The sequence below is a fragment of the Drosophila mojavensis genome, unplaced genomic scaffold (assembly GCF_018153725.1).
Source record: "Drosophila mojavensis isolate 15081-1352.22 unplaced genomic scaffold, ASM1815372v1 contig_277, whole genome shotgun sequence".
Taxonomy (NCBI): domain Eukaryota; kingdom Metazoa; phylum Arthropoda; class Insecta; order Diptera; family Drosophilidae; genus Drosophila; species Drosophila mojavensis.
In genome coordinates this window covers 2,227,415-2,244,120 of record NW_025318822.1, presented here as the reverse complement: position 1 = coordinate 2,244,120, position 16,706 = coordinate 2,227,415, and the positions used below count along the sequence as shown (strand labels likewise).

The following is a 16,706-nucleotide window of genomic DNA, read 5'->3' as shown; positions in this document are numbered from 1 at the left end:
GATATTAGCTATGTTTTATTTCAGATAATATCACTTATTGCAGATTAATCAAATTTTTAAACAAACAAAATTGATTAATTTTAAAATTTTCGATTGATTAAAGAGCGGAAAATTTTAACTGATTGATTGATATACTTTTTCTTAACTTATATACGCGATCAATTACCATAAATATATTATTTTGATATTTCATAAGAATATAACAAAAACTCAGAGATGTATATATGAGGGCGTGCTTACAATAAATTAAAAACAATTAATGCTTCGATTGTCATTTGTTTGATTAAATAAATTATCTTTTCGAGAGCACAAACAGGTGTTTTCTAGTGTCGATTATCTACAGTTCTCCCCGTTACATATACATATTTGAAACTGTATCTAATGCTCCGGCTCGCAAACACATTGCCGAACTCATTTGCACCGCCATTTAAGTCGTATAATAGACCTAGTTAATCTTGAGCTTTGGCCATGTTATTTCAGTCATTTGTGCAATCATCTTTGGCACTCAATGTTCAATAAATCGACAGACGAACGCACTGAAGACAATGTAGGCTCGATAATATTGTGGGGAGTACTTAGACTGCGTACGGCTCTGGCAAACAAGTGCATGAAATATTGCTGTTAATACTCTTGATACAGGTGCAGTTGAAGCTCGTTGGTGTTTCTATGTGGAAACTTGGTTGCGTGGGCATGGCCGCAGCCATCATCAGTCATGCGTACGCAAATATTTTAAGTGCTTCCTAGTACGTGCCGCCTGCCTGCCTAGCTGGCTGCTTGCCTGTTTGCTTCGCCGCTGATATGTCTGCCAGATACTGCTACTGAGATACAGATACAGCAATATACACTGAGAGCAATTCGAAAGGATATCGGAACGCAATTCGATATTCGACGTCAGGTGCGTGCCGTAGGGCCAAAATGACGGCATAGATACTCGATACTTGACTACTCGATGCTTGCTCTTCCTTTTGCTCTTTCTCCTTTTCCTGCATTTGCTATATTATATTATCAATATTTCCTTGCAATTGCATTTGCAACTGCCAATCACTTGTGCTTTTCTGCTGCGAATAAGTAAATACAAATAGCTAGTAGCACTTTGTAAATAAGGTGGATTATTTCAATAACAAACTGAGTTAATATAATTGCACATATTGTGTGCGGAATTCGAATCTGAAATATTTGAAACGAGTATAATAAACTTTTCATTAAAAAGCAATTCCATTTCGAACGTCAATTAGACAATTGATTTAATCATGGCATTCAAATGTCAATTTCATCTATGTATTTGTATCTCTTTCTGTATTTCGTTACACATTTAAATTATTTCAATTAAAATTTGCCCAACTCATATACAAACTAATGCCGTGTTAATTAGTATTGGTAACATGTATTTAGCTGAATATCGTGTTGCTTCTGCAGCTTGCAAACTACTGATAATGGCCCTGCAACCCACAAGCTTTGTTCAATACAAATATACATACATATATGCAACTAGAAACATTTGTGCACGCACACACATGCAAACTATATATATTGTCCTGCATGCACCCCCCGGCCCGTGCCAGTGCATTAGGCCTAGGAGGCATCCAACCCGGTGCCAACACCCAAGCGAGAGAGTAGAAGCGGCTAGAGCTAAACTGATGATTATTGTTATTGCTACCGCTGTTTTGTTTGTACTCTGTTTTTGCTGATATGACAGTGGCAGCAGCAGTGACTGTAACAGCGGCTGCAACAACGACTGCGGCTGTGACAATGTGATGATAAGTGCAGTCGGTATTTGTCTGGGTGACCAAACTTGAACAAAGCTGCGAAAGTCCTTGCGCCAGCTGAAAGGAAAAGTTACTCCAACGTTAGCGCAATAAGCGCATAAAAACTTCTGTTCTTCTTCTTCTGTTTCATAGGCGTAAAGAAATGAGAAAAAAAATTAAGCGTTTAACTTTATATATTGCGTCGCATTAGAGTCTGCCATTAACAAACATTTAACACCAATGCTGTGCCTGGGTTGTGGTAAAGCGGCGAAAAATATGAAATCAAATTTTGAAATGGGGCAATATAATACAAGAATATTCTTGTTAGCTTTACTAGGGACTTGATCCTTGTTGTTTGTCCTTGCTGTTTAAATATACTTGGGTAGATTATTCGCAGCTTCTTATAACAAATATTATTTAAAATATAGCCTTTCCTTGAGGATTTACAATAATCAATAAATATATTTAAATGTCGTATTCAAACCAAAATGCTTGTAGCTAAATTCCGTAATGACCGGCTCTTCTAAAGGTTAAAGCCTTGAAACGTCTTTGTCAAAGTAAACTCAGCCAATACATTACTGTGATTTATTTTGAGCGCTTTGTTGGAGCTGCTGGCGCTGTGTTGGGGTGGTGCGGGTAAAACAGCTGCACAGCGGGTCACTATTCAGGGAGATGGCTACCATATTGTCAAGTACATGAAATATTTCAAAACATTTTCTGTATTTGACAAGCAGTCAAACTTAAGCGGCCACTCGTCAACTGACAGGGGTCCCGGGAGCAAACAGTGCCCCAACGGCTCCACAGTTACAAGATTCAGTCTCGGAGCCCCAATGGCAGTTACCATTCCATTAAGCTGTGCAATGTGAAGCAAAGAAACATGAAATAAAAAAGGAATGCGCAAGAAATTTCATTTCCTGGCACTCAACTGGCAACAGGACACCCTGGCCCAACCCAGCCCAGCCCAGTCCAACCCAGCTGAAAAAACTCATACCAGGCACAACTCGAGTCACTCATTTGGCTTTAACATAAAACCAATTTAAACTTCTGCTGCTTGAGGGAGACGCTTCTGGTGAACAATCGACACGCGGCTTCGCTGCTGAACGTTCTCCCGATATGCAGACACTCAACAAACTACCCTACGGAAAGTGATAGCAGAAAAACCAAAAAGCAAAAAAAAAAGAAGCGAAAATCAACAATTTTAATTTAATTTTTGTGCAGTATTTTAAAGTTCGTTCTCAACTCACCTGAGTGGGTCCCGGGTGAAGATTTGTGGGTTGCCCTGTCTCCGCGTCGGGGTGGCTCCAATTTAATACGCGTGGGAAAAGCAACAATGGTGCCGCGAGAGAAAACTTGATAAGACCTACGCTGGCGCTGCTTTTTGGCTTTTCCTTAAGCCTCGGGAAAGCAACTTTACCGATGCGGCACGTAGCACTCATAATTATGTGGATTTTGGAAATTAAGTGAGCCACTGGCAGACAAGTTTGAGTATGAAGCCACTGCGATAGCGATTAACGCTCGCACAGATTTATGCACAGCTTGAGTAACAACAGGTGTGGGCAAGGGGTTCTCAGGTCCGACCCGTCTCATTCTTAGCCTGTCTCTAGGCTCTAGGACCAATGCGCGATGCGCGGTGCACGGTGCAATTTGAATTCCAAATTTGTTAAACTGTCACAAACGTTGTGAATGCGAAATGAGCACAAGGCTCACAACATGCGAAGCATAATTATATGAGGACGCTAAAAATAGGTAGAGAACACCGCTCTAACTGGGTGGCTGACGGGCTGACTGGCTGGAGTTGGCTGCAGGTGGCGCAAGCCAAGGAAATTGCTTCAAACTGCCTTTGCCGGAGCTAAACAAACAAGCGGCGTTGAATTACGATGCCGCACGCACGTGGTTGCCACAGCTTGCTGCTGCTCCTGTTGTTGTTGATGTTGTTGTTGATGCAGGTGGGCTGTCAGTGTCAGTGTGGGTGCTTGTGTGTGTGTGTCTAAGTGGAGTGTGCTGCTGCCACCCACATGAGTAATAGTAATGTTGTTGCCTCCACTCAAGATGTGTGCCGGTGCCACCAGGCTTATGAATAAATTAAGAAAAGGCCGCTTTGCAAACCGGGCCAACGAGAGGCGCAGCGCGTAGATATGGCAGCAGTGCGAAAGCGTCTCGAAAATAAAACAGGCGACGTATATAAAAAAGGCAATTTAAATGCGATTCATGAGTGGCATGAGAATGACTGCCCTGCAACATATCCTGTAAGTGCTGCCCATAATGACAACAGATATAAAATGAGTGTGGGTGACATTTTATTTAAGCTTGTGGATCTCGTATGCAGACTCTAAATACTAGAAAATTAATCGACTTAATTGCTAAAATTATCATATAGTCTTTTAGACATTGATATACGGTGGCAATATACCCCTTAGTGTGAATTGATTGTATGTATTAGATATAGCCATAGGACGTTGCATGGAGGCAACAGCAGAGCGAAGATAAGAAGGCAACTGAAGATAATGCCGTTTAAATAGAATCTGGTGACGGCTGGATGCAGCCTCGGGCCAAACAAAGTGCAGGACATAAAGAAAATGTCAGCACTGGCAAGCTGCTCAGAGCTATATGAATGGTGCTGGAGTGGGAGATGGGGACCGAGGGTAAAGCAGAGTTGGGGTTGTTTGGATGAGCAATCGGCGTAGAGCTGTAGCTCGCACAGGTGATTTACATAGCATATTTAAGTGGAGCACTTTGTGAACTCGCATACGACACGACACGATATCATCATCGTCATCATGGTCGTCGTCATCGCCATCGCTGTCGCCATCAACATTATCATGATCATGATCATCATCATCATCATCGTGCTGCATAACAAATGTTGCACAAAATAAAAAACCGAAGACAAAAAAAAAAAAAAAAACTGCCAGACAGCAGAGCAACTCAAAAGCAGTGTAAGGAAATAAGCTCGGCAAAGACGTTGTAGACATAAAGAACATATTTTGACTAAGATGTATTACAAACGACAGCATAAGGAGTTTGACATTTTTATTATGTTACCGGCAGCGGCACGCTGTGAGAGAGAGAGAGAGAAAGAGAGAGGGAGAGGGTGGCACTGAACACGAAAGTGTGAGAGTGTGTGGGATGGAGAAGGGGAAGGAGAAGCAAAAAGTTATTAGTGCATCCAGATTTCAGTTGCAGTCTGCTTGCTGCATCAGCTTTGGGATTAGCTACTGCTTGCCTCCAAAAAGTGGGCAAGAAAAGCGCAAAATGGATTTGCAACTAGTCGCAACTGGCGGCAATGCTGAGGCTAAGAAGTTTTTGATGCGCACATAATTCAATTATTATTGCCCTTAGCCCCAAGAAAAGCGATTTGGCTAGCCCGGTGGCTGGCTGAGGCTGCCTGGCTGTTTGGCTGTCTGCGCTGGGAGCAGAACAGAAGAAATACAATTTATTTTAAATAAATATGATTTATTACGTTTGGCATGCCTTGCTCCTTGCCGCCATATGAAAGGCAATCTGCATGAAGGATTACGGAACATGAACGCCAAGTTTACATAGCACTCAACGACGACGACGACGACGACGAAGATACGCAATAGGAACATGAGATGGTCCGAGCTGCTGCCCCAGCTCTCACCTTTTATGGCAACCTTACCCTTGCATAAAGTAAATTTGACTTAAGGTAGATTTTGCGTTTTATGATGATGACTCAGAAAGATGAAGAAAAGTCAGCAAAAAAAAAAAAAAAAAAATATATATATATATATATATATATATATATATATAAAAGGTATAACATTGCCATCGAAGGCTTAAATCTCAGGGAATGCGTAAAGGCATAGGAAAAGGCTGAGGCAAAGGTAAAGGCTGAGGCAACGGCAAATATCCCTCAACAGGTTTGAGTATCGATTGACAAACATGAAACGAAAAATTCACTCACACATATAAACCACATAAATTTTACTATATGATTGAAATTTGATGATTTTGATGGATGGGATCGAATATTTAGATTGAGCACATGAATTGTAAGTGCATCAGAATGAGCTGTAACGTATTATCGAAAGCGTATTAAATTCTTAGCTTTTTTCATGAAAATTCCACAAGTATGTTTTAGCTGTGGAGTGTGTCTATTAATTAGACTTCCGTTTAGGAAAGTCGTTTCATTTGCATTTATATTCGCAATTAATTCGTATCTTAGTTTTTTGTGAGAGAATTTCTGTACAAATTGGAGAGCTCGTATGCAAAGTATGGCAATTACATTGAAAAACCATTGTAATGCAGCAATTAGTACATGTTACTTGACAAACTGGACTGTGGACATTAAGAGTCATGGGAGCTGCAAGGATATCTGTGGCCAGATTGCAATCAATAGACATGTGACTGCTCAGTATTTGGCTACATAATTCAAATATCCCTAAATTACACTCGTAATCAACTGTCCTGTCTCAAAACAAGAAACTATGCATGTCAGCACTAAACACCATTTAGCAGGACATAAATGTAAAGTCGGCAAAATGGCAACTGCAACTGCAAATGCAGCTACAACTGCTACTGCAACTGCCACAGCAATAAGCCAAGTCATGAGAGTAAATATTGCATTCACAGCAGCAGCAACCAGTTGCATTAAAGCTTCCATTTTCCTCTGTGCGGAAATATATTGGATTCCAACAAAATATTTATGGTTAGCTCAGAATTTACATTTCTAAGTGTAAAATGCTCTGTGAATGCAAAAATTACACTTTGGATTAGTATTGAAAAAAAATAAAATAAAAATAATACAAAAATACTTAAAGCTTATTTAAATTAATAGATATATAAACGAGTTTGAAATAATTACTTTAGATGCATTATACTTATGTTAATTTGGAGTCAGAAATAGAATTTAAATTGCAGTTTCATTTATCTCAATGGAATGGTGCTAATACGGAGCTTGAAATGCCAAACAATCTGCAGCTTTCGCGAAACCGTAAAGTGTTCGGTTTATGGTCAATGGTATCGGACAGGTAAATAGGTTATTTATGGACCACATAAGCCTGCGGACATTTGGCCTGAGGTCCGACCCGGCGTTGCCCGGCCCGTGTAGTGTAGTCTGTGCTAATAAAACACACAGAAAATGCGAGGCTTTACTGTAATATTTCCAGTGGAGTTTTTATGCAAAACTAATTGGCTGTCTGTCTGTTCAGGAGCGGGCCCTGCATCTGGACCATGCCATGGCCTCCCTGTGGGCAAGCTCTGCTTCTGACCGGCAGATTACAGGCAGCAGCAGAGCCATGGCTGCTGCTGTTGGAAGATACGCTTTAAGGCTGGGTCCTCATGCACAAAGCTCCGGTCGTGCGTGCCGGGGACATTAAAAACGTTGGCGCCTTTAAGCGGCCAACTACCGGCAGATGCCCAATGCCCGAGTCCCGAACTCCCGGACTTCAGCTCCAGTTAAAGTGCACAATTTGGAACAATGTTGCTGGTTGCTGGTTGCTGCTTGCTGTTTGCTGGCCTTTGTTGCTGTTGTTGTTGTTGTTGTCTTGTTGCTTGTCATCAGCATCGTTATATTGTTATGGCCATTGTTGTTGACGCCACTCGCTTATCCCCTTCGACGCCCCTCCCTGCTCGCCCTACTATAGCATAGCACGCGCCTTCCTGTTGTGTGTTGTCAGCTAATTGAATTTTCAGCATGAAATTTAATTTATCTTTGTTGTTTGTTTGCGCAACAAATGGCCGAAAAAATGCAAATCCAAGAGTGGAAACAAGCAAACAGCATTCCTTTTCTCTCTTTCTCTTATTTTGTAATTTGGCAAATCTGTTGGCTTAGTTTGTTTATATGCTATATCCCTTAAATAAAAAAACACACACATTTGCTTTCATTTTCAGTCGACAAAATGAAGTGGACGCTGACGCTGTTAATAATCTGTCTGGCATCGGACCTCGTCAGCTGTATGTATTTTTTGTACAATTTTACCAAATGGACTAAGCTATAATAAAGCCTTTAAATATACCTGCAGCTGAGACCAATTTGCCACCTGTCTTTACACAAACACTCAACAATATTGTGCTGTACGAGAATAAGCCAGTGGGCTCAGTGGTGTTTCGATTAAAGGGCTACGATCCTGAGGAGAGCAATGTCACATTTGGCTCCATTGGCTCCGATCATTTCAGCGTGGATCCAATTTCTGGAAATATAACACTGATTAAGCCATTGGATCGCGAGGAAACGGATAGCTTGACATTTTTGGTATCGATCAGAGATCGTGTGGATCCAAACGGCGAATCCGAGCAGGACAATGTGGTGGAACAGCCTATTACATTCATCATACTGGATGAGAATGATAATCCGCCAGAGTTTCAAAATGTGAGTTGGAATGGGAGCACTGAGATTTATTGCGAGACTTAACATTATTTTTGTTTTACTACCCGATAGACCCCCTATGAAGCGGACGTTAATGAAGATGCGGTTGTTGGCACCACAATATTTGACAAAATATTGGTCAAGGATCGCGACACAATCGGTGACAGCCTTGATCTCAAATGTGTGCCACAGCAACAGAGTCCTGAAGCATGCAGCAAGTACGTCACAGACATACATTAACGATAACTATCAAGCTAAATCTAACTAATCTTTGCAGATTCCATTTGCAATTGCTAACCCGGGAGCCGACTATCCTAACGGCTGCTGTGGTGGTCAACGATACATTGAACTACAACCAGCGCATGATCTATCATTTCCAAATCGAGGCAAGCGATGGAGTGCACAAAACTCAAACCACTTTTGAGGCACGCGTCAAGGATGTGCAGGATAAGCCGCCAGTGTTTCAGCGATCTCTTTCAACGGTCATCGACGAGGACAGTCCCATCAACACTTTGGTGCTCACCGTTCATGCTCGTGATGGTGACAAGGGCGAACCACGGAAAATTGTCTACGATTTGCTGAGCAGTGAGTAGACCGAAGACATTCTTTATGAGATCCTAACTCAATCTATCGTTTCATGATTGCATTTCGTCTCTCTAAATCCATTCAGATCCCAATGATTACTTTCTGCTGGACGCAAACAGTGGCGAACTTCGCACCGCGAAGCCCTTAGATCGTGAGGCACTGACAGATTCTACTGGTTTGATTTCACTGGTGGTACGGGCCCGCGAGGTGGTGAATGATGTGCCTAGTGATGACCCCTTGACCAGTGCCACAGCCAGAGCAACAGTGACCATACGCGATGTAAATGACTCTCCACCCAAATTTAATGAGAAGGAATACGATGTGTCGCTGCTCGAAAACACCCCGGAGGGTACTCCACTGGCCCTGGACATGAGTGTCAGTGATGCCGATGTGGGCATCAACTCGAAGTTTGCGCTGCGCTTAGAGGATGTGTCCGGGGTGTTCGACGTAGAGCCTAAGCTAGTCACTGGCTACTCGCAGGTAAACATACGTGTTGCCAATGGGACTCTGGACTACGAGAATCCCAATCAGCGGAAGTTCATAGTGTTGGTAATTGCGGAGGAGACGGAAACGAATCCCAAGCTCTCCTCCACAGCCACCATAACTGTAAGTGTGCTGGATGCTAATGACAACAAGCCGAGCTTCGAGCAGGAGAGCTACTCGGCTATAGTCTCCGAGGCAGCCCTACCCGGACAGTACATAACTACGATTACCGCCAAGGATGTGGACTCGAGCAGTTTCGGTGATGCAGGGATACGCTACAGCCTCTCCGGCACTGGCGCCGAGCTGTTCCATGTCAATGAGCAAACGGGCGTCATTACCCTGGGCGATTGCCAGAGCGAGAGCAACAGGCGCCAGCGACGTGACCTCCATGAGAATGACAGCGACGGTCACGCACTCGAAATGCTTTCCATGGAGGCGGAACACAGCCTCGACCAGCGACAGATTAACACAGAGCCCACCGTGCAATACACGTTAATCACGCAGGCGCCGTTGCAGTCGGAGACAGCAACAACAGCAGCAGAAGCAGCAGAAGCGGGAACAGCGGCAACATCAGCGGTAGCGGCGGCAGCTGCTAATGACGACAAAGCCGCCAGCAGCAAGGCGCCGGCGACGTGTCTGGACTATGAAACGGAGACCACGTACTTCTTGTCATACAAGGTGGGTGTGGGAAGAGGTTGACAAACAATGAATTTCGTGGGCTTTTATTGGGGCACTAAACTATGTGATGCAATTGGAGAGCAGAATGTGATGTATATACTAATGTATCACACTTGGTTTACTTACAACTCAAAACAAAAAGTCAAGAAAATGTATTGATTTAAATTAAATTTGTATTAAAACAAATATTATTAGCTAAAAATGTAAAATGTATGCTTGATATGAAACGTTAGGTGTTTCTCTAAGGAGTAAAAGCATATAATGCTCAAGGTCTAGTACATACCTACATATATACTAATTGGGATCGCATAAAACGTCGAACTAATTATTTTTAGCGGATGAATTAACAACTTCAGGGTATTCAAGTGACGCCATTTGTGAAAATCTCTTATCGATATATTTCTCACACAATCTGATTTTTATTTTTTGATTACTATGCAGGCCACCGACGACAATGGACAAGGCCAGACCTCTGTGGTCTCCCTGCGGATATCAGTGAGTGATGCCAATGACTCACCGCCCGTATGTGAGAGCCCCCTCTACAGGGCAAGTGTGGATGAGGGCTCCCTGGTCTTTGATTCGCCACTGGTTGTTAAGGCGCGCGATGCGGACACAATGTCCAGCATTAGCTACCGGATTATTGGCTCACCGCAGATCGAGAGCATCTTTGACATTGACAAGCGAAGCGGCCAGATCAGCATACGCCCCAATGCCAGCCTGGATGTAACGAATCTGAAGAGCGAGCAGCTCATATTTGTGGTCGAAGCCAACGATGGACTCTTCACGGCTAACTGCGGCGTCAACATTACAGTGCGCGATGTCAACAACCATGTGCCCAACTTCCAGCAGCAAAACTATAGTGCCGTCGTCGAAGAGAACTCGGAGATCGGCACCAGCGTTGAGAAGCTGCTGGCCACCGATCTGGATACGGGCAAGAATGCGGAGCTACGCTATCGCATACAACAGGGCAGCTTCAATGACTTCGACATTGATGAGCGCACTGGCGAGGTGTTTGTCTCCCGCAAACTCGACTACGACAGGCGCAACACATATCACCTGCAGGTGCAGGCGGCCGATCTGGGCACGCCCAGTCTCACGGGCACCGCCACATTGACAATCAATGTGCAGAACAGTAACGACAAGGATCCCTACTTCGTGCCAGCCACGCAGCATGCTGAGGTGCGTGCAGACGCGCCTGTTGGCCACCTGGTCTACACACTGATCGCTCTAGATCCCGATGTGGCCACGCACAATGCCCTCGAGTTTGCTGCCACCGACGACATCACGGCTATCGACAAGGAGGGCAAGGAGCTGCCACACAGCGAACAGTTCAAGGAATACTTTGCCATCGCTCGCAATGGCAAGGTTCTGGTCAACCGGCAATTGGACCGCAACCTTTTTGCGGTAATGCGCATCAATGTCCTCGTCACGGACAGCACTGCGCCCAATGTGCAGCAAGGGCGCGGCCTGCTCATCATACAGATCATCGATGTGAATAAAATACCACCGGTCAGTTCCTTTTCACTATCAAATTTATAAATTTATACTTTATTACGAATTGATTGGCCGAAACTGTACATGCGCTATTTCGAACTCTTCGCTGCTTTCGCGCTCAAGATTGGCTCCGTTCTCGGCGTAGGTCATGTGTGACATAATTTCGTGCTGCTTTTCTGAGAAAATATTGCTGTGGAAAGAGTAAAATGTGAGGTGTGTGAGATTTATTTATTCCTGATCTGTTGCTGATTATGGTTTGCCAGAAATGATCACAATCAGCACATTTAGTCAAAGGCCACTTACAGCACCGATATGTAGCAGATGGTTTTAATAGTCATTTTTGCGAAGAATACCACAAAAACCGAGATGGATTGCGGGTATAAATACTTTATGCATGCATAGCCCAAAATTATTTCGTAGATGTTTAATGCCACGCTGTCAAGGATCTGCACAATGATTGTAGGCATCAGCAGCTCGGGCTGGGAATTTGTCAGGATTGGATAGCTGAGATTTATGCAGGGCAAAAAATAATGAAGCAATCAATATATGATATGATATCCATTGCAAACGATAATATTGTATTAAAGATGGAAATAGCTGTAGATAAATTATAATTTTTTTTTTTTTTTTTTTGCAAAGTATAAAATATAGACATGGAGCATATTCAAACAAGTTATTAACTAATAACTCGATAATATTAGACAGATAGGGGGAAAAGGCATGTTGACGTAGTCAAGGGATTATCTTAGGAACTTACATTGCAACGATATTTGATGCTAGTCCAACAAAGCACATGACAAAGCGCAGTAGGATCAAGCCGGATATGAGGAATATAAAAATCTCTTGGATCCAGATCTCCTGCTTGGCCGCATTGACCAACAATTTGACTTCCCGCAAATCCAGATGTAATCGGTGGACATTCAAAGAGGTTGCCTTATACAATACAGAAACGATATTTATAAAGAGCAGCTTTAGTTTTCCATAGGACATATCTTGCACCATTTCAAACGCCTGAGAACAGCTAAATTTCCAAATAATAATGTGACTGAATTTTCATAAACAACATGCTCGTTTCCACATTCTTTCTATCCACACAGAGATTCAATGCGCCGTGGAGCCCCGAACAGCCGGTGATAAAGCTGCAAATGGTCGAGGAGCAGCCAGTTGGCACCGTGCTGACCACATTGCAGGCCAGCGACGAGGACTCCAGCATTGGCGAATTCAACATAACGGCCAATGATTACTTTGCCATCAATCATACCACAGGCACCATCTATACAACTGCCCGCCTGGACTACGAGGCCGTCAAGGAGGTGAAACTCACGGCAACAGTCAGCGATACCGGTGTGCCGCCACTGACAGCTACGGCGGACATTGTCATCGATATTATCAACCTGAATGACAACGAGCCGCACTTCACCCAGGCTGAATACTATTTCAACATTACTGAGAACTCACCACGTGGCACAGTTGCTGGCAAGGTGGAGGCCCACGACAGCGATGTGGGGGCCTTCGGCGAGCTGACGTACACCCTGATAGGCGAGAATAATAAATACTTTAGCGTCGATGCCTACACGGGCAATGTGATGGTGGCCAATGCATCCATATTGGATCGCGAGCAACTGAAAGAGCTCACGCTTTCGGTTGTGGCACAGGATAAGGCACCAGCCACGGTACAGAAATCGGCAACAGCAACGGTGAGTGACAATAGATAGGTATATACTTAGATAACGATATGGATATAGATATAGATGTATATATATAGCAGAACTCTAGACAGATAGATCCCCATAAATATACATATATATTAATGCAGCATTTCTCATCATCTATCCAGATACACATCAATATTTTGGACGTGAATGACAATGCTCCGGTCTTCACCCGATCCGTGTACAATTCGACGGTTTCGGAAAATGCAGCATATCAGCCGCCAGCAGCACTACTGCAGGTGCAGGCCATTGACTTGGATGAGGGACTTTATGGGGATGTGCGGTATATAATAACAGCGGGCAATGAGCTGGCATTGTTCAAGCTTGATGCACAGTCCGGCATAATATATCCAGCACAAAGTCTGGCTGGCAAGCATGGTGTTTACGAGCTAACGATCTCAGCTCGCGACACTCAGGGCTCAGGCACCATGGAGACAACTGCAAAGGCCGTCATCACAGTTCTGCGCGTGAATCGCCATCGTCCAGAGTTTGTGATTCCGGCTCTGTCAAATGCCACAATCGAAATTCCCGGCGACATCGTGCAACCCGACTATTTGCTGCTGACCGTCAAGGCGTTGGACAATGACACTGATGGTATCGGAAAGGTTAGCTATCATTTGCAGGTGAATAATCAAAATGTGCAGCAGACGGCTGAGTTCAAGATCGATGAGGCCAGCGGGGAGCTACGCGTGAGGCAGCAGCTCAATCGCAAAAATCGTGCCAAGTAAGTTAGAGAAAAGTTTATTTGAAACGGACAATTCTTATCTAGATTTCCTTAATATCTCCGCAGTTATGATATCATATTGGTGGCACGTGATGCTGGCAATCCCCCATTCGAGTCCCTTCGCTTGCTGACCGTCAGCATTGTAGATGCGAATGAGAACCGTCCAGAGTTCCCGGACGCCTCTAATCCGTACAAGGTTTCAATAAATGAGAACAGCGGTCGTGACGTCAAGATTGGGCACATTCAAGCCGCCTCGCGTAGTAAACACAATCGGGACATATTTTATTACATGTTACTGGGTAATGAAGATGGCGCTTTCTATGTAGACAAGCTGTCTGGAGATATTTATACCAATAAGAGTCTTGATCGTGAGGAGACTGATGCGTATACTCTGTACATATTGGCCAGCATCAAGGCGGATTTACATATATCTGAAGAGGAGCGCGCTTCGTTTTCGATCAAGACATTGAATCGAGATAATACCGTCGCCAAGGTAGCTATCACCGTGCTCGATGTAAATGACAATGCGCCGGTATTTGAGAAACCCGTTTATTATGCGGGAGTTAATGCCAATGCCAAAATGAATGCGGCCATTACGATGGTAAATGCTACGGATGCGGATCAGGGTAAAAATGCCAAGATTGAGTACATGATCGTTGCTTCAAATCTGTACAAATTCGGTGCCACAAAATCAACGGGCTCCATTGTCCCCAGTCCGTTTGCCATATCGCAAGATGGCCGTATCACAGCCAATACAATAATGGCGGAGTACAACCAAGATCGGTTTGAGTTGGAGATTGTGGCTAGAGAACTGGAGCAACCGCAACGCTCGGCGAACACCAAAGTTAATGTAAGATAACAGGCAGCGAGAGACAATGAGAGATTATATTTAATAATTTATGGTTTTTAGATTTGGGTATTTGATGGTACTCAATTGGTCAGGGTGATTCTATCCCGGCCGCCAGAGGAAGTCTATCAGGAGCAGGAAGAGATCATAGCCGAGTTACGCAATGCTACGCAGCATCGAATCATTGTGGACGAAATTCGTTTCCATTTGGACTCTATTGGGCGTATTCGCATGGATTGGTGCGATTTGTATTTCCATGCCGTGGATCCGCAATCACAGCAAATAGCCCCCGTCGATGAAATTCTGAAGGACATTGACAGAAACTATGATTATCTCAAGGTATATATTTTTAAAATTTCAATAATCAATGATATAATCCACGCGCATCTCCCGTTATAGGATTACTATGCAGGCTTTGCCATAGAGAATGTTGTGCCTGCTTATATAGCGATTGTGCAGGATGAGTTTGATTTGGCCGTGGCTGGTCTTGTCGCACTGGTCATAGTGCTCTTTGTGGGCGTCATTAGCTTCATTGTACTCTGCTGCTGTCTGAAGCATTGGAATCTCTCAGTGCCCGTAGAGACACGTCGCAAGGAGGCCTTGATCAAAAAGCAAATAATCGAGGACTTGAATACGACGGAGAATCCGCTCTGGATTGAACAGTATGTACTCCTTAATCTTAACTTAAATTTCATTCATTTATTTAATTACTATTTATTCATAGAAAACTCAAGCTGTATGAAGAGCAAGAGTTGACCATGCAAGTATTTTCGGAGCCTGATCACATATCTAACTCAGATGCTCCAGGTCATTTAGATCATCGCAGTTCCCTGGAACAGGTGCATCATGGCCAGTCGGTGGACAACACGTATGCCACCATCCAGCCACGCAACAATCAGAATCGCCTGACTGCCGGCTCTGGTGGCAACGGTGGTGGTGGCTCCATTTCCATGCGAAGCGGTGGTGCAGCCAGTGGCGGTGGGATTGGCGGTGCTGGCCTGCTTCTAACACGTATTGATCCGCATGGAAATGATTTTGCGGACTATGCAACGCTCCGCAATAATCGAGCTCCTTCTGTAAGATATTGACCAATGAAATGCATATAGAAAATAATAGAAAATAATTTGGGTCCTCTTCATTTTGCAGATGTACGAGTTCACGGGCTCCACATTCCAGGCACCAATACGGGATGGTGACGACGCCGTAGCCGAGCTTATTTAAGCAGTTCAATCTGCAGCTAAAATCTGAATTGTAAATGTTGTAGTAGCTAACTATATAGAGAACCCGTAGATACGATTTAGTTCAATTCATATAATTTTTGCATATTCCGAGTTAGCCGTTGCGTAAATATAACTTTATATAAGTGCATATATAGACACTATCATATACACAATTATATTCATATACATATATATATACATAGCGTAGTGGTATATAATATGCTAACGAATATTTCAAGCTCAACTAATCAAGAAACAAAACGAAACTTTATAATACTAACGTATTAGTGTGTAAACGGCTACAAACTAAACCCCATAGTGGAATTTCTCCCGCATAAATAATGACAATAATATATATGAACTAACCGCACATATATATATATATACATGCATATAAATATATACCTATATATATCTACTGAAAATATGGATGTCTAGCGTAATATGTAAGCGATAGTTATGGTTAATATAATTGATTTACTCGACTTGAATAACGCCGCGATATTAGTTTAAACGCGAACTCACTTTTATGTATTACTAAGTTATACCATTTAGAAAAAGACTAAATTATTTGCTCTTCCAATTCGTATTACGTTAGTTTCGGTCTTTAACTATTAGTCCTTAAGTTCATAGTTTAATTAGCCGCGCTTGCTCATACACTTAAGTTAATTATATTTAGTTCAAGATATTATTATATAAATACATAGAAGACGTTTGTGCAACATCAACTGTTCTATGGAGTCCATGAGAACAGAGTCATAACTCATTTGTTTGCATTTACAGTATGAATACGATATAATAAACAATCAAATAAACAAATAGCATATGTTTTTGTAAGCCACATCCCCTTTGGTTAACAAACCCCTTCCACCTGTTGATATTTGGCTGGT

General features: G+C 43.1%; 2 protein-coding genes across 3 annotated transcripts in view; one reads left to right on the top strand and one right to left on the bottom strand.

The window, feature by feature from the left end:
* LOC6574125 (cadherin-87A) overlaps positions 1–16,635 on the top strand; it is a 56,340-nt gene extending 39,705 nt beyond the window's left edge. For both annotated transcript variants that reach the window (XM_044008345.1, XM_044008346.1), the window contains exons 3-15: positions 7,599–7,661; positions 7,730–8,076; positions 8,146–8,291; positions 8,351–8,658; positions 8,744–9,819; positions 10,261–11,328; positions 12,411–13,010; positions 13,151–13,749; positions 13,816–14,599; positions 14,660–14,935; positions 14,996–15,258; positions 15,321–15,672; positions 15,743–16,635. In XM_044008345.1, the coding sequence (XP_043864280.1) occupies positions 7,599–7,661; positions 7,730–8,076; positions 8,146–8,291; positions 8,351–8,658; positions 8,744–9,819; positions 10,261–11,328; positions 12,411–13,010; positions 13,151–13,749; positions 13,816–14,599; positions 14,660–14,935; positions 14,996–15,258; positions 15,321–15,672; positions 15,743–15,817 (5,957 nt within the window). In that variant the 3' untranslated portion in view covers positions 15,818–16,635. The remainder of the gene's footprint in view (positions 1–7,598; positions 7,662–7,729; positions 8,077–8,145; positions 8,292–8,350; positions 8,659–8,743; positions 9,820–10,260; positions 11,329–12,410; positions 13,011–13,150; positions 13,750–13,815; positions 14,600–14,659; positions 14,936–14,995; positions 15,259–15,320; positions 15,673–15,742) is intronic.
* LOC26528570 lies at positions 11,334–12,394 on the bottom strand. The gene is made up of 3 exons (XM_015167273.3): positions 12,071–12,394; positions 11,617–11,817; positions 11,334–11,503 (listed from the first exon to the last, which is right to left on the bottom strand). Exons 1-3 carry the CDS (start codon positions 12,313–12,315, stop codon positions 11,371–11,373), a joined length of 579 nt encoding a protein of 192 aa, XP_015022759.2. The 5' UTR covers positions 12,316–12,394; the 3' UTR covers positions 11,334–11,370.
* Positions 16,636–16,706: the final 71 nt, after the last annotated feature.

Bases quoted from the DNA above. Each gene is read 5' to 3' on its own strand.
- LOC26528570 (XM_015167273.3), bottom strand. From the start codon at position 12,315: ATGGTGCAAGATATGTCCTATGGAAAACTAAAGCTGCTCTTTATAAAT. The intron at 11,818-12,070 runs GTAAGTTCCTAA...CATAAATCTCAG, and splicing joins GCATCAAATATCGTTGCAAT to CTATCCAATCCTGACAAATT. The intron at 11,504-11,616 runs GTAAGTGGCCTT...CTCTTTCCACAG, and splicing joins ATCTGCTACATATCGGTGCT to CAATATTTTCTCAGAAAAGC.